This window comes from Pogonomyrmex barbatus, unplaced genomic scaffold (genome assembly GCF_055798465.1).
Source record: "Pogonomyrmex barbatus isolate J1 unplaced genomic scaffold, ASM5579846v1 scaffold3, whole genome shotgun sequence".
Classification (NCBI taxonomy): Eukaryota; Metazoa; Arthropoda; class Insecta; order Hymenoptera; family Formicidae; genus Pogonomyrmex; species Pogonomyrmex barbatus.
The window spans coordinates 19,567,770-19,590,082 of NW_028297127.1; the positions used below are offsets into that span (position 1 = coordinate 19,567,770).

At 40.9% G+C, this 22,313-nt stretch overlaps 3 protein-coding genes across 10 annotated transcripts; 1 reads left to right on the plus strand and 2 right to left on the minus strand.

Annotated features, from left to right (window-relative positions):
* The first annotated feature begins 53 nt into the window (after positions 1-53).
* Positions 54-17,698, plus strand: chas (chascon). Of its 8 annotated transcripts, none has more exons than XM_089080280.1 (14): positions 54-2,189; positions 2,732-3,068; positions 3,739-4,245; positions 7,444-7,606; positions 8,284-8,320; positions 9,083-9,252; positions 9,650-9,835; positions 12,296-12,511; positions 12,721-12,991; positions 13,236-13,574; positions 13,822-14,027; positions 14,289-14,520; positions 14,767-15,247; positions 16,122-17,698. In XM_089080280.1, exons 4-14 carry the CDS (start codon positions 7,538-7,540, stop codon positions 16,645-16,647), a joined length of 2,733 nt encoding a protein of 910 aa, XP_088936406.1. In that variant the 5' UTR covers positions 54-2,189; positions 2,732-3,068; positions 3,739-4,245; positions 7,444-7,537; the 3' UTR covers positions 16,648-17,698. The 8 variants fall into 8 exon arrangements, with proteins under 8 accessions (XP_088936406.1, XP_088936409.1, XP_088936408.1 ...); XM_089080283.1 differs by having other exon boundaries at positions 3,739-3,867; XM_089080282.1 differs by having other exon boundaries at positions 2,732-2,915.
* Positions 17,571-19,764, minus strand: Vkor (Vitamin-K epoxide reductase). Its single transcript, XM_011633851.3, has 3 exons — positions 19,580-19,764; positions 18,233-18,330; positions 17,571-18,155 (listed from the first exon to the last, which is right to left on the minus strand). The coding sequence occupies exons 1-3, from the start codon at positions 19,762-19,764 to the stop codon at positions 17,938-17,940; spliced, it is 501 nt and encodes a 166-aa protein (XP_011632153.2). The 3' UTR covers positions 17,571-17,937.
* A 361-nt stretch (positions 19,765-20,125) lies between these two features.
* Positions 20,126-22,062, minus strand: lwr (ubiquitin conjugating enzyme lesswright). Its single transcript, XM_011633852.3, has 4 exons — positions 21,707-22,062; positions 21,181-21,264; positions 20,845-21,107; positions 20,126-20,768 (listed from the first exon to the last, which is right to left on the minus strand). The coding sequence occupies exons 1-4, from the start codon at positions 21,770-21,772 to the stop codon at positions 20,702-20,704; spliced, it is 480 nt and encodes a 159-aa protein (XP_011632154.1). The 5' UTR covers positions 21,773-22,062; the 3' UTR covers positions 20,126-20,701.
* Between the last annotated feature and the right edge of the window lie 251 nt (positions 22,063-22,313).

The window sequence follows — 22,313 nt, forward strand, 5'->3', positions numbered from 1 at the left end:
GGAGATCGGCACATTTCCAAACCCATATAGGTAAACCCACCGTGACTTCTAGACTCGCCTACATACGTGCGTGAAATCTGTCCGAAAGGACGTGCATGAAATAACGCGAATGCAGAATTTAATGCGGAATCGATTTCGAAGCTCTTAATATTAAAGACGTTACGTGGAGTGCAGTTTGAATTGATAAAAAAATCGATCTTTTCTATATTTTTAAAAAAGATTAATAATAGATAAAGAATAGATTCATCATTACGTATTTAAAGCTAGTTGAAATAATTTTCAGGCGCATCTCGACGCATTTTGGAAAGATTAAATATATAATCTCTTGAATTTTTCAAGTCTTTTCAAATCTTTAAAGCGCTTCCCTGCAAAATCATAATGTTTTATTTTTATGTATCTTTCTTTCGGGAATTATTGAACCAAGTTTTATCTTTTCTTTTTTAGCGTTTTCAGAAATAGATCGATCTTAGAAAATAATTTTATCTAAAGCGATCGAATCTAACGATCGAAGTTGCAAAAAGATTAATCTTTTTCAAACTTTAATTAAAAATCAAAATAAATTTTAAAAAAGCATAAATCAAGATGTTAAACGTATTATAAAAAAAATTTTTTTAATGAATCGAATATATTGATGAGTGATAAAAAAAAGGAACTATAAGAATAATTTTTTTTGTAACACAACTATAAACTCCCCTCAAAAGAATGTTAAATATGCTGAATTTTAAATATATCAAATGGAGATAAGTTGAATCTTGAGATATTTTATCATGATGAAATCTATCATTCAGTGTAACAGACTATTTATACGATACTACGTTGGTCTCTTTCATGGAAGCTTCACGAACTAATTCGAAGGATTTCCGTCGAAAATTTTTGCGGCGATCGGCCATGCTTAACGCGCGCGCGGCATCCAACATATATTGACATTGACACCGTTTCCCCGATATATCAGACTCATTATGCATTAGCGTCGGGATTATAATGCGCGCGCGTTTTGATCCCAAGGTCTCGATAACTTCGATCTACTTGCACAATTTGCCGCGGCTGCGTGGAATCAGATTGCCGTCAAGGAAAGCGAGAAAATTATGATCGTAGACGGAGAGAACGGCGCGTAATAGATACATTTCGGTACGGCTGTCGAGCTTTCTATTGTTGATTTACGAGCGGCGTACCGGCGCAAACAACATTTCGATGTTATCGCGCGACTTTTGCATACATCGGCACCGATTATTACCGGCTATACAGGCCTGATGAATGAACCCCGATAAAATTTTATTTCGATAATTATATTTCGCGGGTAACGTTTGAAATTAGCATAATTTTAATTACCCCTTGCTTTTCGGTGCCATTTAAAGTAAGGTGGAACGAGTCCGTTTCGAGTGACTTAAAACGCGCCTGCGATTGAGAAGCGACGTTGTCGCGCGACGTATCGCGTCTCTAATCTCCGGCGAGAAATAAACCGACATATAATAACGATTCTGCGCCGAGCGATCGTTCAAAGAGCTAATGACAGCAATAATCCTCGTTGTGGAGCACTGTCGGTGACAAATAGAGCAAATCGCCGTACCGTTGACTCACTCGCTCGCTGTCGTAATCGCGCGCGCAGTGCCGGACGGATCTCGATCGATCTGCAAAAAAACGAGAGAGAGAGAGAGAGAGAGAGAGAGAGAGAGAGAAAAAGGGAGGAAGGACTGCTTTAGCGATGTTTCGTGCTGCTAATTAATCACGGGATCGAAGCGATCGGTCGTCGTCGTCGTTGTTTCATTCGTCGACTTGTGCGTGGCATCGCATCCAGATTATGGAGCACATCATTCGGTTAGGTGATGACCGAAGACGATGGTATTTCGATTGTGTGACTTCTCCGGACGAGTCGCTTTACATGCCGAATTCTGCACGCGGTATAAGGCACTCGGCTGGAACGGCTGTGCGCATTTGCATATTAACGACCTCGAGCGCTAAGAATGGGCTTCTGAAAATATATACGCGTTCGTAGCGGTCGTTGCGTATTTCTACACTTACCTGTTGACGTTGGCGCCATTCGGGGTAAACCGCGCTAAAAATCACGCGGACATATATTTGCGGGACGTCGCACGAGGTTTAAACTTCTTTTCGAGACAGACGAATCATCCCGCGAAGGCAATTCGCAAGAGACGAGCGCCAAATAAATCAGGCAGTCCCTGAAATGTCAGGTAGAATGTCTGTTACTATTAATCGACACGATTTTATTATTTTATTATTTCCTCATCTTGTTCATGCATACGTAATATCTCCTCTTAAGGAGATATTACGCGATATGTAAAATTAACTAACTTCTAAAATCGGATATATAATGTACATTTATAGCGATAAGATTTAGTATTCCTGCGATACGTATTTTTATTTCTATTCTTTTACTCTGACGCAATCAAGAATTAATAATAATTTCTTTCGCAAAAAAGACCTCTTGATTTCGCTCAACCGGAAAGGTTTTAGTAAAAAAAATTTAACCAGGTAGAGATCTGGAAATAATTTTGAGCCATCAAAATTATTATGCAAAACGCTTAAAACCCTGATGGTAATGACCGCAACATTTTTTTTATATTCTAGCAAGCGATTTGAATGTCCTACATAATTACTGTGAAGAACTAAGAAAATTATTTTCAGATCTGCATCTGATCAAATTTTTAGATATTTTAACAAAACCATTCTTTCTATGTTTAATAATTTTTCGCAATTACGCATCTTTTTTCAGATATTCGGGCCGTTTCTTCGGTTTCGGCACCTCGAGAGTGACGAAAAGCGTCAGCGGCACAAATATTCTACAACAAAATGCACTTCGTAGAGGTCTCAAGGTGATCGCGGGCTTTAATGGGTTAATAGGACGTTAATCTCCGTCTCTGTGCGGCGATATCTCTGATTGGACGAACGCCATCGTGGTAAAGATACACGGTGTTTGCCCATTCGGGCGTGTACTCGGTTGTCGCGTACGTGCCTGTTGTTTACAGTGGCTGTGTCCCGCCGAGCTTCGCCTCCTACTACTACTCGATACCTCGTTCCGACAGTCTCGGCATAAGATAGCTGTTTAGTCTGTAAAAAATTTTTTTTCTATATACATATAGCATAAGCACTTAAAACGATTTAATAAAATAACCAGTGCGCTGGAAAGAGCCGATAATTTCTCTGCAATATCTACTCGAGCACTTTTTAGAGCGCTCGGATATAACGTAAACAATATTGCGCTAATTACGTGCTGATATTACTCGCTAAATGGAATTCTTTCGGAATAATGAATAAATCCAATTGAAAAACAAGTGGCTCGTTTTATGAATGTGTGTGTTGATGCAATTTTTTTCCTTCATGCATTTTTAATGGTCCTCAATTTAATTCCTTGTGCATACAAGAAAGTTTTTATTTCGTGCTTGAGTAACTTTTACACTCGTAATATAATTCAATAATTGAGCGAATAATTAATTTATTTGAAATCTACTTGTCTATATATACGTGTGTATGAGATCCATTACGGATAATAATATTAATAGAGAGATATATTCAACTGCTTAGCTTAGATATAAAATCCGAGCCAATCTCGATCGTTTAGAAATTCTAAAAACTCTTCTCTCCGATATTCCACACGAAGAACTTTAGCATTTTATAATGAATATTTTTCCAGTTACGCATTTGTTCCTATTCTGCAACTCTCGCGTTTACTATTCGCGCTCTCAACGCAAACTGGTACGCCTAAGATATTCCCTTTTTAAGGAACCTCGGGGAAGAGGAACCGTCCAGATCTCTCTCGTGGACCTGAAAGATTTGCGTGACGATGCGCCATCGATCTGATATTCGTCTTTCAACTGGATGGCTTCCCGCGTCGAAGGAGTATTTCCCAAGGTGCGGTGGACCACGCACTCTGGGGCGCCTCACCTGCTAGACTCGAGCCTGAGGTGCCCCAGGTGGATCTGTCAGAAAGTACTCGACGGTCGGACAGTATCGCGAGCGCTGGCGCGAAAGCATGCGGCGCGAGTCTCGTCGAGTACTTTCGTTTCGCGCGTCATGAGCAACGCGCTCGTTCACGCTCCATCATCTGAATCAGCCTCTCGTTAGAGACGCAAAATCCGATCGGTTCTCCGCGGCACGCGGGAAACGCTCGTCGGTTGAATTGAAACGTCGTTGATGTCTCAAAGTATCGTGTCCGATTTCCCTGGAGAATCCCGCAGCATCCCGCGAGGATAAACGCGCGAAGAACGTGCGAGATATCGCGGAGTGTAGGTGAGTGTAAACAAGCGGCCACGGTCCTCCTATTTTCCTTTCTTCCCTTCATTCTCATTTTTATTTTTTTTTTCTCTTTTTCATCTAAATATTTCGGATATCCGGGATCTCCAACATCCCACGCTCGTACGATCTCTCTTTTACGCGCCGTGCCGATTACGCGCGCGTATCTCGCGTTTCCGAGAAAGGATCGGCCGACGCATCGGCGAACGGCTTTTCCTCGCCGTGGATATTACGCGAGTGGCATTGTCAGCCTCTTACATAACGAGCCGTGCGGCAGGAGCGATGAGAATCTTCCCAGTGCACGGCGAGCGCACGGTGCGAGGCCACGTTCCGGGTGTTTTATCGATATCGAGCCGCGGCGTTTCATCGCGATCGGTCACCGACGCTGATAACGAGCGACCGCACGATCGGTCACCGACGCGACGTAGCGTCGACCTCAAGCTGTATTTGGCGTGAAAGCCAAGGTACCAGTTCCCGGAGTGATAGATTCTCAGTGTCGCGCGGTCCTAAAATGGATTCGAGCGCGATCGAACGAGCCCGCTTCGCATATTCAACCAAAATGGCGACGTCCTTGGCGAGGTCACGTGTCCGGCAGCATCGCCGCTCCGTCCGCATCCACTTGTTAGCCGCTCTCGCCATCCGCAGGTCGCTGATACCATTTCGCTCGCGGCGCATTTTCGCGCGGTTTCGCCGCGCGTTGAAATCACCGCGACGACGCGCCGCGGTAGTCGGGCGATTCAAACCTCCCGCGCGCGTTTCATCTTGATCTATTTAGCAAAGAAAAATGTTCGCCACTGTCGATTAGCGTCAATTTCATCTCCCGTTGTCCGCGTCACATTTACGCGTGCGATCAAGGCCGCGGTGGATTTGCGCTCGAAGCTTAATGAGACGTTAGTGAAACTGTCTGTCGATGTAGCTTTCCGAAGGATGGATTCATCTGATCTGTTTTCCTTAAAATGCGACTGCATATATTTATTGTAAGAGACTTATAAACGACTTAAAAATAGATTTTAATTTTTTTCGAACAGATTAACATTGCGACAAATTTGAAAAATGTTTTCTAAAAGTCTTTCTATAGAAGTATCATGAATGTCGTGAAATGATGAAAGAAATTGTGAAAAGCTTTTAACGTTCATATTTCAATTTGTATGCCAGGAATTCTGTTGTATCGATTATCTGGTCAGTTTACGTAAAGAAATGTTACTAAAGATAACAAACTGTAGATGTGAAGAAGAAATGAAATTGCCACTTTCTATTAGGATACAATTTAACGGCCTATTAAGGATAATGACATTATTCTTTATGCGTGTTTTTACTATTACTCTCACGAGAGAGTTTATCCCATTCTAGACAGAGTGCGTGAAATGTCACGGACTTTTCGAGTTGTTCGCTTTTACGCGCTGACGCATCCCTGACGTCACACGCATATCCAATAAGGTGAGACTAACATGGTTGTATGGCGGATTACCAAAGAAGCGTGTTGTCAATGTAAGACGCATGCAAGTCCTCTTAGCTCTATTTATAAGATATAAAACATTTTTATTGGCGTGCGGACATTTATATGTGATGTCCGTCGCGAAACAATGAAAAAAACGGAGAAACAAAGGATGATCTTTGAACTTTTTTACAAAGTAATTTTTTTTACATTCGACACGACGAGTGGCAAGTGTAGAGATGTTTTCGAAAACTTTTTATTCTCAAAAAAATTAATTTATTTATTAAGATCTATTTTCTACATGATTAATTGTACGATAAAATAAGCATCATTCAATTAAAAATTTTATAATTAACAGTAATGAATAAGTTAAGCGCATAGAGTATTAAGAGATTATATGACGTCTGTATATCGCAGCCTTCTATGAAGTGCTTAAAAATCACATTTAATGTGCAGTCGTTTCAAAACCACACTTTACGATCATAGATCATATAAAGGTAGAAAAAAGAAATTTAAATACTTATACATACCTGTCCACAATCCGAGGTAGGGAGACCGCGTGTGTATTTCAACCGCAAGGACGCAAGTGTTCAGAGGCGTAGGCAAAGGTTTTTTTTAGAGGAGATTAATTTTATTCCATTTCCATGACTCGAGATAATCAAGCTTAAGCCGAACGCTTAATCTGATACACTTAGAAAAATAAAACGTTACAAAAATAATACGCGCAATATACATGAATATTTATTAGAGATCGGAAAATCCAATTGTGAAGCCAGAAAATTTAAATCTTTTGTCGAGAGCTGCAGCGAGAGAGAAGAAACTAATTGTCACGCGTCAATCGTCCTCTTGTGGATGATGGCTTTTGCCCGATTCCACCAACGTAGATTAACTTTAATCTTTGTTCAACTTACTCTTCATCTTTTTCTAGTTCTTAAGAATTAGAAAAAGATCAAAAGCAAATTAAAGTACCAAAATTAAAGTAAATCTATGTTGGTGGAAATCGGGCATTAATCGTGTAAACTCTTCGATCAAGGACTCGCGAATGCTTTTAGAAAAAACACGAGTCACTTACGCTATTGATATAGGACATAGGCAAGTGGACGTGTCTTTCTTACCCATCTCTCGATATCGTACCGCATGTACCATATCGAGGCGGTCGCGACCACAGGCCCGCGTGCCACCGCGGCCTTCGACTTCTCTCTCTCTACGCGGAGAGAGCTCCTCTTGAATTATTACTCCTCTGATGAATTATTGCAGCTTGCAGCTCCGCGAGCTGCGTGTTCCTCACACGCGCGTCGACGTAGCGGAAGAACGGGAAGAGGGATGCTGCGCTCGCGGCGTAAGGCTAATATCTCGGCTCGGATCCCTTTATTATCGAACTGTGACGTTCTTTCCGACATCTCGGGACATCTGACACATGTCGAACAATGTTCACAATGTTCACATTCAAGTATAATCTTGCTTTGAAATCTTTGATATTGAGATTACGAGATGATATCTAGCGATTGATGGCTAGAATATTTTTCTTTATCACTCCTTATCATTTTTTTTTTTTTTACTTGATGTTGAATGAATTCCAAAAAATTGTTCAAGGTTTGCTATGTCGTACCGTTTCATTGAAACTATAGAAGAATAATTATGTTGGTCCAAGCATTCACCTTTACTTTTATTGTGCTTCCAATCTTTCAAATTCTTTGTGCATATTAATTATTATTTTGATACAATTGTAATAGAAAATATTTCTTTTTTTATGTGAACAGCAATTACTCATGGTTTGTCGGTTGAATTCCTCCTCGTGACGACCGCTCGAGTAACCCGACAGGAACATCAAGACTTTGTAACAGATATGATCGAATGATGGAGGTGATTTCGACACGCCGATACGAGGCCCGTCCACCGGCGAATACCCACTCCTCTATTCTCGTGAGTAACATTTTCTCCGGCCTCTTCAGAATGCATTTTCTCAGATATTCGCGCGTTTCTCCTCCAGAATTCACATTCTCGCGCCCGCATTTGTACCCGTTTGAAAAATTTAATTCACGAAATGTTAATAAAACGGATTTATTCGAGACTAAATCTACGGGACCAACGTAAAAGTCTGCCGAGTGGAAGATGAACGAAAGATAGAATTGATCGAAAAATTATTAAGGTTTATGTAATAAAAATTTTTATTTTATTAAACAAATACATCAATTTTTGTATTTGATTTGTTTTCATGTTTAATAAAAAATTTGTTTGAACACAATGATGTTTTCAATGTTTAATTAAATCTAGCAAAGTCAATATTCCTGATAATTCGTGTAATTGTGTTGGACGTAATTTTCTGCGAATCGCTCGCGCATTCATTCACCGAAGTCAATCTTGCGAATGAATCCTTCTTCACGTTAACGTCCCTGTCGGATTGGAATCTGCCGGGTGTCGGTCAGGAGTTTAGTCGCGTGTAACATGGAGTAAGAAAGCGGTTACGGCGAAGTTATTTGCGGTAGACGTACTTCTCGCGATACGTAACTTCCCCGGAATGTCCTTAGCCGAAAGGAATTGCTTCTCCGATGGATTCTCGCTCGTAGGCGGATTTACATACGTATTGTTTCCTTTTTCAGGTTGACCCTGAGAACTCTGTGGCATTAATCAAAGAAGGTAAATTCTTCGAACAGAAATGTTAATCTACGAGAGAAAATGATAATCTATGGCCGTTTATGCCAGCGCATAAATTGAAAATTTATTAAGACAATAATTGTTAATATCGATATAACATTTAATTAAACAGTATTAATTAAACAGTTAATACTGATATTCACATAATCAGAAAAGCGAATACATTATTTCGCAACTGGTAACTGCAAAATAGTAAAAGGTATTTCACAACACATTGTAAACATACTCAAATTATAAGAAAATATTTTATCAAAATATCTTTTCGTAATCTTTTCGTAACCTTGACTAATTCAAACTTCTGATGTTGAAATGCAACAATAGAGAAATGATTAAGTATAAGATGTCACATCCCAAAATTTCAAGTATTTGAGTGGCTTTAAATCTGTCAAACCCTCATCTTTGTCAAATATAAGATTAGATATCGTGAGTTGAAGAAACAAAAATCAACTTAAAAGATCCTTTTTTTCCGATTTTGTTTATCTTATTAGATAAACATCGCGATAGTAAAAGTAACTGTTTACTCGGTGCATAACCGTTTGTGTCGCTCATTTGATGTAGCTCGAAATGCTTGCGAACTCGCGATAGTTATGACAGCAACGTCGACAAAGGCACAAAAGACATTTCTCCGTCGTCGGCTCATCGCCCGCGTTTTATGTCCATTTGTTCGGGACCGAGAAATTAGTTTTGCGAAACAATGCCGGTGTTGCGAGCCAGGCTGAAAGAATGCCCGCTTCCGGCTTTCAGAGGAATGGGAGACCCGCAAGAAAAAGGAGATCACCACCACGCGACAAATCGAGACGAGAGTGAAGCGGCAGGTCGTTCTCGAAGATGGTGAGGTCGTCGTCGACTCCGGACCCCTCGTCACTACGAACACGACTGAGGATGTCGAGCAACAGGAACATACGACTCAGGAGGTTCGCATGTCACAAATTTACTAGCGGATTTTATTGACGATAAGTATAGCGATGTAAACTTTAGATATGTACAAACATATAAATAATTACAAACTCTTAAAATCCATCTCCGTAAGAACTCCAAGTCCTTGGCGTTCTCGAATCGTTCTCTCATTTCCTCATCCTTCGCTACGGCCAAGGAAGCTTCGGATCGCGAACGTTTTAAAACGTAATTTTGACGAAACGCGCCGACGAAATCGCCGGAGTCTTTTTTTCTCCTACTTCTTTTCGACACACGTCCATTGTTCATCGATTCTGCATACATTTTGCGTATCAGAATCGGCTTCCTTTGTAGCATCGCGCGCCCGCGCGCACGTAAGGAACGTGCCTTTTAACTGGTCCGCGAACCGGTGTTTAGAGACGCACGACCGGGGATCAACCGCAGGAGGTCGACTGGCGGCCGGCGGCAGGTGGTGTTGCGACCGGAAATGGCGGTAACGTCGTGCAAAAGGAGCTGAACGAGACGGTCGTGAGGAGCCGCGAGGAGATCGAGGAGAGGCTCGAGACCGAGGATCGTCAGCAGCTGGGAGATATCTCGGACGAGGTACGTGCGGTGCACACCGCGACCGACGACACACCCACACCCACCTGAATTCCACCTGCGCGTGCCACGTGAAGCACGGCCTGTACGCGCATTCTCTTACCGCGAAAAGGTCGCGCCGCGTTTGTCCTCTCGAAAGAGACTCGTCCCGTCTGACGATCGGCTCGCGCCGGTCGTCGTGTCTCGGCTCGGCTCGAGATTCGATCAGCACGGCGCCAGGTATACTCACTCCGCGCCGTTACGAAATAATTTGTGAAGCTGAAGAAAGGAGGCACGAGCGGGTATTTCTCTCTGTGGGGCCTCTTGCCGGGATTTACATGCCAAAAATATGAGTTGGGAAAGATAAAAGTGTGATACAGCTCTAAAGAGTATCTCTAAAGTAAACCTTAAAGATCTTTCAAGAGCTTTCTCACATAACGATCGCGGAGCATCTTGTACTTAGATTAGAACGTTCACCTTCGTTTTATCTGCTTCCCATGAGAGACACAACCGTTCATTCGCTTGTAAAATAACACGTCAGTGTTTCCGATGGCTGCTTGTGATTATCGCGTACATTTCTGACGCTAATCGCAAACTGTTGAATTAAGAACTAAGTTAGCTGGCAACGTTTACGTCATTTGACATCGTAATAGCAATAGATCGTGTCACTTTCTGAATGACATAATAACACATTGCGTATTTAACGGGCATTTAGCGTGAATATACAAGTCCGGGAATAGTTTGTAGAGTACAGAAAAAAAAAAGGTCTCTCACTCTCCTTCTGATCTATGCGGCGTGCAATCGCATCCACGTAAATCGCGGCGAGATTTCACAAACCTCGCGGGGATATTCCTCCGAGAGAAGGAGTACCCAGCGGATTGCGAAAGACGCGGGCAACAGGTATATACTCAGGAGAGAGAAGACGCTCTCGCGCGCATGAACGATTCAGGACGGAGGAGGTCGAATCGTTCTGGGACGAAGAGGACGAAGGAAGGACGGAGTTAAAACGGCGAACGAGGACGGGAGGCGAGAGGGAGGGGGGGGCGGGAGAGCGAGGAAGAAAGGGGATGGCGGAAAGCGAGAGACGAAAAGAGAAGGAGAGAAGAGGGAAAGGGATCTCAAGGAGTGGAAGTCGATGATCTCTCGATTTTGCTCTCCCTTCACCCAATGGCGATGAAAAGAGCCATGAGATGCCCGCAGTCTCAGCAGCTGTTCTCTCGACCGCGGGTGCGATCAGCCGCGAATTCGACCGCGATAGTGTCCCGCGCTCCTTCTCTCCCGGCGGAATCGGCGCGGATTGTCGTTTCCCGCGAGAATTCCCGTCGGGATCTCCGCCGCTCCGCCGCCGCGGTCTTAAGATTTCTCGTCGTCGTCGGGCAGGACCAGGTCCTCGTCCTCGCGCGAGAGACGCCGGGACAATCGCCCCGCGGAAAAAAAGGACACGCGCCGCTCGACAGGCCGACGGGACGTGTCGTTCCCTTCCGAGCGAGATAATTGCGAAGGGTATATTAGTCATTAATGCTCGCATTGACGTTGGACAAGATTGCGAACTCGTTCCGAGGGAAGCGCGTAACACGCCCGTCGCGAGTAGACCAGATTTCATCGAAGGCAGTGTCGCACGGCAGTGAATAATTTTTTTTCTGATGTGTATCGTGATCATTCGTCATGCTCGTCATCGTCCTCGGCGTGTTCGAATACCGGAGTCGTTATTCCGTCGGAGGTCGGAGAATCGTGTCGTGTCATCGTAACCGGCAGTTTATGCAATTTTTAATTTCTTTCTCCGACGACACGCGTAGACATCTTTTTTAATAGCATGACGGGTCGACGTGTACATTTCACTTCAATAGATATTTAGGAAAAAAAATTAATGTCGACATGTAACATATGTCGAATGTATATTTCATGTCGATATTTACAAAAGGAAAGACCGTAGATATATAAATGTAAAAAGCGAGAATACGAGAGCTTAAAATATTAAATCAATATTAAGATTAAAATGATAGCATATGAAAGTATTTTTGCTATCTAATTGAATAATTGACGAATGTCGCGGATCGCTACGATTGCCTTAATCCGACACGACGAAGCTGCGGTAACCGATAATTATCGTCGTCGTCGCCGCTTTTCTGTTATTAAGTTCAAGTAATTTAGACGCTATCTGCATGTCAAATATGTGTCCCACTAATTAAAGAGCGCGATGATTTTCTAGTTTATCGTGTCTTCTCTCTCATACGTCATATCATTATGCGTTTATCACTACACGATCGCGTGCACTTGCTCCACTATAGTTGTTTCTTGATCGTCGTGTTCCTTTTCAAAGCGATACATTTTCGCGGAAGGAAGAGAAAGACAGGCGCAACCGGATCAACCAGTTTATCGTGACGGGGATACGCGTACAGGGGAAGAAGACTCGCACGGAGACAATAACCGATCGCGAATGTTCGGATCGGAGAGTTAAATGCGTTTCCTGCGTCTGGTTTTCAGGCGTACCAGAAAGCGGTGCGTAACAACAGGGGCGATCTGCGAGTGGCCCTCGCCGAATCTTCGAAACAACTGGCACCGCGGTCCGGTCCGCGGGTCATTCAGCACACGACTAGGTCAAACAAAGTCATCGACACCGAAAAGACCTTGGAGAAAAAGGAACTGAAGGCTGATGGATTAATCGTTACCGAGAAGAAGCGAACGGTCGAGCACGAAGAGGTGAGTCGCGACAGCAAAAACTGGCTTTAATAATATTTCCGCCTTCTCTCCATTTTTCTTTCTCCACGACTTCACTTAGCTTTGCTCCTTTTACATATTGTATAAAAGAAGATTTAATTATATTTAATATATTTACGTAATAAAATATTATTCTATTACATGAAATGTGAAAAGAAGAAAGTAACAAGGGACGTGAAATTTCATTGTAGATTAACGACGACGAGGTCCCGGACGACGGGAAGAACGACGACGACGACGACGACGACGACGACGACGACGACGACGCCTCTGAAACGAAGAAGGAGAGCTCGCAGAGATACGTTAAGAGGAGAGAAGAGGACGTGGTGGACTACATCTCGGCCGGCGAGAGAGTCGGCCGAGAAATGCGCTACGTCGCAGAGACAACCGAAGGAGAACGAATAGGCGACTGGTCACCATCACCGACGGGCATGCGGACGACTCGTTTTCACAAATATCCCGGTACGTTACGCCTTTCTCTATTTCGTTTTCTATCATTAGTGCGTGCCGCATGCCTGCGAATGCTCGATCTGGGCGATAACGAATAATCACACCAAAGTATAAAATCTAATTGCTGATAAATCCTCTAATTCCTCTTCCATCTTCAAGACCACTATGTGTTATCTTCTATGGAAAAAAAATTTTTTTCAATAAAAATTACTTTTATTATTGTGATTTTGAAGTATTTCTCCGCTAATTATTACAGGTTTCTCGGATGCCGCCCGGAAGGATGCTTTGACAAAAAAGCCCTTGGATCTAGAGGAGGAGGACGAGGCGAGGAAATTTGAAACGTCGAAATGGCTGGAGAGCCATTTCGGCAGCGATTCGCGTTCTTCGCATGGGTCTCTCGATGCCGATGACTCTCCTCTGCCGATTGGCACTAACACGAGCTATATCAACGTCACCATGAAATCATGCACGCCTAAAGAACGCGATTATCAGAATGTGAGTTCCAGTCGCAATCAGCGACGTGGTCGAGAGTCGAACTCGCCTTCAGGATATTTTCATGGTATCAGCGAATGGTCGGAACGATATCAAGGAAAAGGTACGAAAAAAAAAATTTATTTTTAGAATATTAATTTAAAATAAAATCTCAAATTTTGTATCATAACGTATAACATTAGTCACATAATAAAATATAAAGACATAAAATTCCTTTAGAAAGAGATAATATAGATGTATTGTTATACATAGGGGAAGTAATTTGTAAACATTACAACTTTAGCTTTTTCTCCGATCGTGTTAAAATTAAATGATACGAGTTCGACATAATATGAATGTATTCTACACAGAGAAACAAAATCATGTGCGATCAAACTCTCCGGTTCGGTACATGGAATCTTCACGTACCAACGGACATGCCCACGGGCATAAGAGAAATCAAGTTGAATCATCATATTCGAAAACTTACGAATCGTTCCGACGCGAGTATCAAGATCCCATCGAGGAACGTCAACGTACACCATCCCCACCGATACGTCGAAGATCGAAAGAACAGGTGCAAATATTTTTCTCCCTCGTCATGCTATATACCAAATATTTCAAAATTTATGAGAAAATATTAAATGAAAATTTATAATTCCGAGAAATTGTTGCTATTATATTATTTTTTCTTTCTCATTCATTATTAGATGATTACGATTCGTGATTATATATATTGAATGATTAATTAATTTATATTATCATAATATCTTAAAACTCTTCTTCACTATCTTATTACATAATATACGGAATTCGATCATTGCTTATCTTTTTGTAGTGGGCAAGATCCGAAGAGAAGATTAGTTCAAACGAGCTGTCATCGGGTCGTACTTCAAGTCCAATACATGTGGTGCAAAGAACTTGGGAAAGTCGTAATCGCGACGTTCAAGCACAGACATCCGAACGCGATAATTATAGGAGCACTTCACCACGATCGCGATCAATCTCGCCGAAATCGCCGATAAATAGTCGCGAAGAGAAAAAATCGGACAGTTTACGAGCGTCGAAGAGTAAGTCTTCTCTCGCAATTTATTCGAGATAAAAGCCTTACTTTAATTACTTTAATTGTAAATTTGTAATTACAAGCGCTCTAATTAAATCGAGTATTAATATAATCAAATTATAAAAATAATTAATAAAAGCTAACGATAAAATTATATTGATAGCAAAATTGGTAAGAGTATTATTATTATTATTATTATTTGTTTACATGTTATGTTATTGTAAGATATTGTCTATAAATCCATTCATTTTAGGTCATGGACCTAAGTACAAGATCGGTGAATCCTTTCGCAAACTAGTGGGCAAGTTACGTTCAGCCAGTACGGAGAGAAAGAACAAACGGACCAGTGGCGGTTCGACCTCGCAACTGACGCAGACCGACGACAACGGACCGACCTATTTGCAATACAACGTGATAGACAGAAATATTCCTTTTGTCAGCGAACAACGGGACACGACGGAGGACAAACCACCGGAGAGACCACCGCGATCGCCACGGAATGCCAATCCATCGAACAAAGTCACGAAGACGATCAGAACGGCTGATCATATTGTTCAAGAGCAATGGCAACGCAACGAGTCCACGCCGCCACCCTTGCAGAGGTATTACTTGGGCGAGGATCCCTTCGGCGGCAGCATCTACGGCCGCGAAAAAGGATACGAAGACGACAGAGATCGGCTGCGATACGGAAGACCGCGCGGCTCCGGTAAAATTGCCGTAGATTCTGAACACAGGTAACCGAAGTCCTCGGAATACAACATAGTTACGCGAGAGTGAGACAAATTTTGGCTGATAAGTTCTCTCCCACTTACAATCAAATTGCGCTTAATTGACATTGCCCATTAGCCCATTATTGCGCAAGTGAAATATCTTTATTAACATGTGACATGTGGGATATTACAGGAAATTATAAAATGTGACAGGCCTTCTCTATTCATCCCTTGTCTTTTTTAAATTAAAGTTTAGAGAATAATTAATTATAATAAGGAATTTTTATGGATTAAGTGTTATAAACACTAATCAGACAGCAATTCGAATGAGATTTATTTTGAAAAGCTTAATTTTAATTCAAAATATAGAGACACGTTAGAAAGAGGAATATTAAACAAAATGTGAAGGATAATCAATTTTTGCAAGGGAAAAATCTATTGGAAATTGAAAGTGCGAGAGGGTTAATTTAATTCGAGACACTCTCTTTCGCACAGATCTATCTGTGCGAAAAACGAAACGTTTCTTAGAAATGACACAGCGTTACACAAAGATATTTCACGCTTTCACATATTATCAGTAAAAATTTGTCTCCCGATCGAAATCTGCCGTCGTGAATAGACGACAAACTCGCTCTCTCATGTCGCTCGATCGCCAAAGACTAGTTGCGCAAGCTTCAGGAACCGAAGTGGGAATGCCTAAAAGCGGGCCGCTTGGGTATCTTTAAGTCGCATCCCGGCGAATCCGTGCTTCGATTTCGGGTGAAGGCTGCATGAAAAGGGACGCATGAAATCGAACGTAAATATGGCTCGGTAGGCTCATTCGATCGTCGTCGCGAGCCGACGAGAGAGAGTCCGCAGAGACCCTCGGAATCACCTTTCGGAAACGACCGCGTTTCAGCGTGGCCTCCAGCTCCCTCGGCAGGTTTAGCAAGTCCACCAGCAAACTGGCCGGCGATTACGAGAGGGAGGAGCACTTCCGGTCCACCCAGACGTTACCGCGAAGCCTGCATTCCGCCGGTGGTGGACAATCGGCCCGTTCGCAGACCAGGCGGCACCAGGTGAACATCGGCCGGCACGGCGTATCACCCGGCAAGGCCAGTCGGCAGCACAGTAGCATGATCAACATATCGATCAAGAACACGGTGAACACCGTGTCGCCGAAAATGAACGCCACCACCACGTCCGCGTACAGCACCCTTCAGGCGCCGCCAAAACCCGAACGTACATATAAATCGTCGCTGTCGCGCAGCAAAAGCTTCAACGTCGAGGCCAACAAAAGCGGCGTCGACACGCCGACCCGCGCACCATATACCTCCAATTTGCACCTGAACCGGCTGGACGAGACGCCGCCGCTCAAGAGCCCCGGCATTCTCGCCAGCATCAGCCGTAGTAACAGGGATCTGTTAAGAGACGGTAAATATTGAGGTAGTCGTCGGCACCGTAATAAATTATATCCTTCCTCTTTGGACGCCGAATTGTCTCTCTCTCTCCTTCTCCTTATAGACATGCGTGTATAAAGAACCTCCTTTCCAAAATATAAATGGTCTAAGCGAAAGGCTAAAATTTGAAAAGTAATGGATTTTACACAAAGTAATGGACAAAGTAATGGATTTTATTTTAGACTTCAAGAAATCCTTGTGAGCGTTTTTTTTTTCATCTTGTGCCTTGTACTTTCTCCTTTCTCTTCTTTTCTACCGCCATCCTCAATTACTATTACTGATAACCACATGTTAATATTTGTAGACATTAAATTTTTAAATTTATCCTCATTAAACAGTCGACTTCACAGTCGTCACGTATCATTTCGTCAGACATTTTAACGTGGAATATTGTCGACGTGACATAAATAAGATGATTAAGATAGACACATAGAAATATTGTTCAAGAAATTAGTAAATGGTGCTAAAACTAGAATTTTATTCATGTTTTATTCGTATTATCTAAGAAGAGTAAGTTCTACTGTTCATATATGATATTTCACGAGTGATTTATGTGAATCAAATCTATTCGGAATCGAGAACATCGAGAATCGTCTCCTTTGAAATCGTATAAAATACATTAAAGTAGAATCGATAAACCTTCTTAAATATTAGAAAAATGTTTCGTATATTTTTAATGCCACATGTTCGATGATTAAATTAGACATTCTGATAAAACAAAATATGTAGCAAAAGTTGTTGCTACATTCGATAATGTATAGAATGTTCCGTGCGCATTATATTTCTTGTCCTCGTATTAATATTTTCTTTTAACAATATATTTTTTCCATAAATAATTGGGAATAAAAATAGCAGCTTTAAAGGATCTTTAGGAGCTTTATCGCGGGAAATTCTATACATAGTATCTATACATTTTCAGCGTCATTTTATTAATAAGTGAATATATAAGTTTCATATAGATGCGATATTATTTATATTGTTTACGCTGTTGATTTACAATAATATAATATAAATATATATATCACGAGAGATCTTATATTTTTGTTACATTTATATTTTAATTTTTTATTTAAAATAGTATGTAAATTGTAATATAGAAATCATGAGATTGTTTGTATTGTATAATGTGGAATAATGTTTTAACCTTTTTCTGATAGAAAAAAGTCTATTACTACCTAAAAAAATCTATATGTATAAATTCTAGAAAATAATATGTTAGTTACAAATTATTATGATATCTTCTTGGTCAAACATGAAAAAATGCAATTAATCTCTTCAAAATTGCTTCTTCTTCTTCTTGCATATATTATTTAGTTTTCGGAATTTATTAATGGCGAGAAACACTATTACCGCATTTACAATATATGTACTAACGCAAACAATGCAGATGTCTCTATAAAGATACAATATATGAGCCAAATACAAGGAAAAAATATTAGAAACTATTCCTAAAGCAATAACGACAACCGAACAAGTGTAATTATTACTCATACCTGAAAAAAAATTTCGTTATTCATAAAATACATAAAGTACATTCGCGTAGCGAATTCCAATATAAATATACACATACTTAAAATTGCAATCTGAGTATAAAATGCTAGACCATATAATGAATTTGGAACATTAAAGACAGAATCTTTCGGGAAGAGTCCAAACCCTTTGCCAAATCTGAAAAACAATGCATTAGTTTTTTGTTTTTGCATATCTACCTGCAATAATCTTCCAATTATTGACGATCATTATCCCTCACATGATTTCATAATCGTTTTGTCTATATTATTCTTTAGATTTCATAAATTTCAAAGTGTGTCATTTAAAAATTCGCGCGGTTGAAAAGAGCAATCAGTATGGCCAAATTCATGGTGTCATAATGGCTGCGTTCAGCATAAAAAGCAAATCAGTGAGCATTCGGTGATTTTTCAATATGATTGGTTCTTGCTTTTAGATCTTCGTTAAATCTAAGTGTAAAAAAAACCAATCATAATAAAGAATAGCTTGTTCAATAAAACAATAGCTGTAACCATGTAAGATTCTTTAATATGATTGGTTCTTGCCCTTAATTCCTTACTGGATCTAAATATATAAACCAATCGTATCAAAAAATATTCCAACAGTTGGAAAACTGCTTTTTCGGGTGACACCCGTTTGATCACTAGCCACTCACAACGCTTGAACAGTGGAAAAATTCTAGACGCTGGCCCCTGTGAGTGACTAGTGGTCAATCGGGACGTGGTTAAACGGGTATCACCCGCTTTTTCTGCTGAATACAGCCATTGCTGGTTTTTAGATCCTTGAACCAATCTTTGACCAATTACATTCATGAATTAATGTGTTACACAATATCGTTGTGTTTCTTAAATGTGGCCTTTGTTCATGAATGTATATAATGTATCGGAATATTTTCTTAGATACTAGAAATAAAATAATGACGTTTGTATGTGCCTGTTATCCCAAATATTCCCTAAATTAAAAAAAAATATATTCCAGGTTGATAGCCAATAAGAAGAATAATCTTCTAGACGTGAAATTTTTCATATGACGGCAATGTCCTTTGTTTCTCATATATTTATTATTCATGATATCAATCGAACGAATCATTGTATCAATATTAGTAAAAAATATATATAATATTGTGATATTTATGAAATATATAACATCTAAAAATTCTCAAAAAATATTTCTTTAACACGGAGCTTGCGTTTATGCTTTGCCTTTCAACATCACAGCCCCGAACTTGTTCACGTTGCAACATCGAGGAGCACTCGATAAATAGAAAAGAGTAGGGTCGAACGATCATTCAAAGAACAGAACAAAATTATAGATTAATGTGAAACTCATGTTTTCCGCAGCCAAACATATGGTAGAAAGATTTTTCAAGCGCAATTACACCGTGACGCGGCAATATTTGGACGCTTACTCAGTCATGAACACTTTGGTGCAGCTGATATGTTCGGAGATGTCGCACAACGGCGTGTACGAATCGTCCTGCTCCCTCTTGGTTTCCACGGCGTACGCATAGTACGACAATCCGAGACCAATCGCGCAAGCGAACACGATCCCGACGTTGTATCTTTGCACCGCACAATTCCCAACTGCCGACATCGTGCGACGAAACAACTCTTCCTCGCTGCGAGATACTGTCGGACTGCGAGATTTATCACGTCGAGTACATGCTGTACCGCGTCGGTGTTCAACATACTGACAACATGGTCAAGTGTTCGTATGATCTCCAGATTACTTCGAGAAATTTCGGCGTCATGCTTGAATAACACGTGACGCCGATAACGAGAATCGATATAAGGGATATTAACATGTGCTCACACGCCGTCGCGTCGAGTTAAGTTTCATCAAACACGCTCGCCAGCGCCGAAACCAATCGGAATTCGTTTGCATATAATCGTACAATTTAGGACACTGAACGAGTACAAGGATCATATTTATCATGTGCGATCATCAGACTCTGTTCACGATCAGAATCTTTTATTTTTCTCTGAGATTTGTACATTACTTAGTAAACTCTAAAATAATCATACCTATACGTTTTCTACTTTCTCACATTCAAGGATGGAACTAATAGAGAATCCAAGATGGATCGATATTTATTTAACACTTGTTGCCATTGCGTTTGATGTCTCGCCTGTATTTCTATTTTAAAAATAACATCGGTAATCACTTATAAGACTTAAAAATTAAAGTTTCGATCAAAAAATAATTCTATCTTAAAGTACATATCTCATAATATAGTTCTTAATATTAATAAGAAATTATTTATGTGCGAAAGAATTCATATGTGTTGATTTCTACATTTGCATGATGTGAACGCAACGTTCTGAAACTTAAAAGTATATATACGATGAATGAAAGTAATATCTGAAAAATAAACGTCAAGAATATAAATCGCTTAACTAGTTACAACATATATTAATTTTATTCGTAAAAAAGATTAAGTGTAAAGAGCTAGAGATCAGCTCAGGAAAATATTATCCACATACAATATCTTTCTCACATATTTTAAATACATCGATTTGACATTTGTGATTTATTCTTGGGGGGCCATCGCTCTGGCTTGAGCTTTAACGCGCTTTTCGTATTCCAGACGATTTTGGCTGTAAAGAGAAATGTTCAATTATCTCTCAAGTATTGATACTTTCATAGTGAAAATATATCTTCTATAAATAATACCAATATATTGTGTATGCTTCAGCTTGAGCTGGATCTTTCACGTTTGGTTCATTCAACAAATCCTGAATTCCCAAAAGAATTTGCTTGATCGTGATAGCTGGTCGCCAGTCTTTCTCTTCGTCCAAAAGTGACAAGCAGACAGTACCAGATGGATAAACATTTGGATGGAACAGCGGAGGTTCGAATTTACATTTTGGTGGACTCGATGGATAGTCATCTTTGAAAATCATGCGTAGTTTATAAAGACCACCCTCCCAGGGAGTCTACAAAGCAATGGATTCAATATAAAATTTGCATAAAATGATGTATAAACAACTGCAAAGCAACTCAACTCACAGATTTTTTTCCAGGTATTGCACATTCCCAACTCATCAAATTAAGGGAACCATCTGGATTTTTAGTTGGTCTAGCTACGAAGCCCTGTAAATGATCAATTGTCCTTGCATTATCCAAAGAAAATTTATAACTCGATAAAGATATTGCGTTTCCGAGTGTCTCAAGATTTCGAGATATTCCCATAAGCTTCAAAAGTTGGAATCAGTTGTTCATAGTTTTCATGATTATATTACATATTTACTACTAATTAAAAATTAAAATTCTTTTTCTTCTCCGTCGACAAGACAAAATGAAAAATACACAAGGGTGTCACGAGACACGCTTGACAATAATTAAAACGGACGAAATTCAATTTTGCGAATTCTCATTTTCGACTCGAACCGACACGCGGTCCATTGTTTACAATCACGAAGAACAACGAAGGATTGCGATCGACGCGTTCCGCGCGCGCCAAACGGGACGACTCCGATGGCGCGTTCCCGCGAAGAGAACGCGCGTACGACGCAGCAGGGACGCGGAAACTCACGAACGGATGATCCTTCCTCCATGCTTTTCGCTCCTCGGCGAGCCTGGCGATCGCGATGCCTGACATCAGGTCCGCGACGATGCGACGATCTTCGGACGGGAAAACACTCACGGCCGGATGATGCGAAACGGCGCCCCACGTTCCGTTAATGCCCGCGACGTGCCTCGGGTCTTGCGGGCGATGCTGCTGCTCGAAATTTGAATGTCGCCGGACGCCGATGAGCGACGGGCGAACTCGAAAAGTACGTTTTCTCGCGAGGGTGCAGCCGATGGCCAACTAGAGGGTTACACGCCGATCGCGTTCGTAAAAGCGCCACGAATTTGTTGGCGTACGCACGGTTAGGATTGTGAATTTTACCGGATAAACTGACCGTATGACGACGGTGACTCGGTCGATAAAGTAGACCGGTTTTTTTTTATGGGCCACATCTGCAGACGTGCGCCAATAGAATGAGTTGCAAACTTGTCCAGCTCATTGATTTGTTAGTCCACAAGTTAATCGCGCATGGCTCGCAATTCAAAACTGTTGCAACTGTTTATGCAAGTTAAATATTAATGACGATAGGATTGTTTGAAGTGATGTTAGAAAGCAAAAAAAAGAAAAAAAC

Coding starts and splice junctions, on each gene's coding strand:
- chas (XM_089080281.1), top strand. CDS start 7,538: ATGATGGAGGTGATTTCGACACGCCGATACGAGGCCCGTCCACCGGCG. Junction 8,321..9,082: donor TGTGGCATTAATCAAAGAAG/GTAAATTCTTCG, acceptor TCCGGCTTTCAG/AGGAATGGGAGACCCGCAAG. Junction 9,836..12,295: donor TGGGAGATATCTCGGACGAG/GTACGTGCGGTG, acceptor TCTGGTTTTCAG/GCGTACCAGAAAGCGGTGCG.
- Vkor (XM_011633851.3), bottom strand. CDS start 19,764: ATGTCGGCAGTTGGGAATTGTGCGGTGCAAAGATACAACGTCGGGATC. Junction 18,331..19,579: donor ACCAAAGTGTTCATGACTGA/GTAAGCGTCCAA, acceptor ATTGTTTTTCAG/ATTTGGCAAAGGGTTTGGAC. Junction 18,156..18,232: donor TACTCAGATTGCAATTTTAA/GTATGTGTATAT, acceptor ATTTTTTTTCAG/GTATGAGTAATAATTACACT.
- lwr (XM_011633852.3), bottom strand. CDS start 21,772: ATGTCAGGCATCGCGATCGCCAGGCTCGCCGAGGAGCGAAAAGCATGG. Junction 21,265..21,706: donor GGAGGAAGGATCATCCGTTC/GTGAGTTTCCGC, acceptor GATCATTTACAG/GGCTTCGTAGCTAGACCAAC. Junction 20,769..20,844: donor GAAGCATACACAATATATTG/GTATTATTTATA, acceptor TTCTCTTTACAG/CCAAAATCGTCTGGAATACG.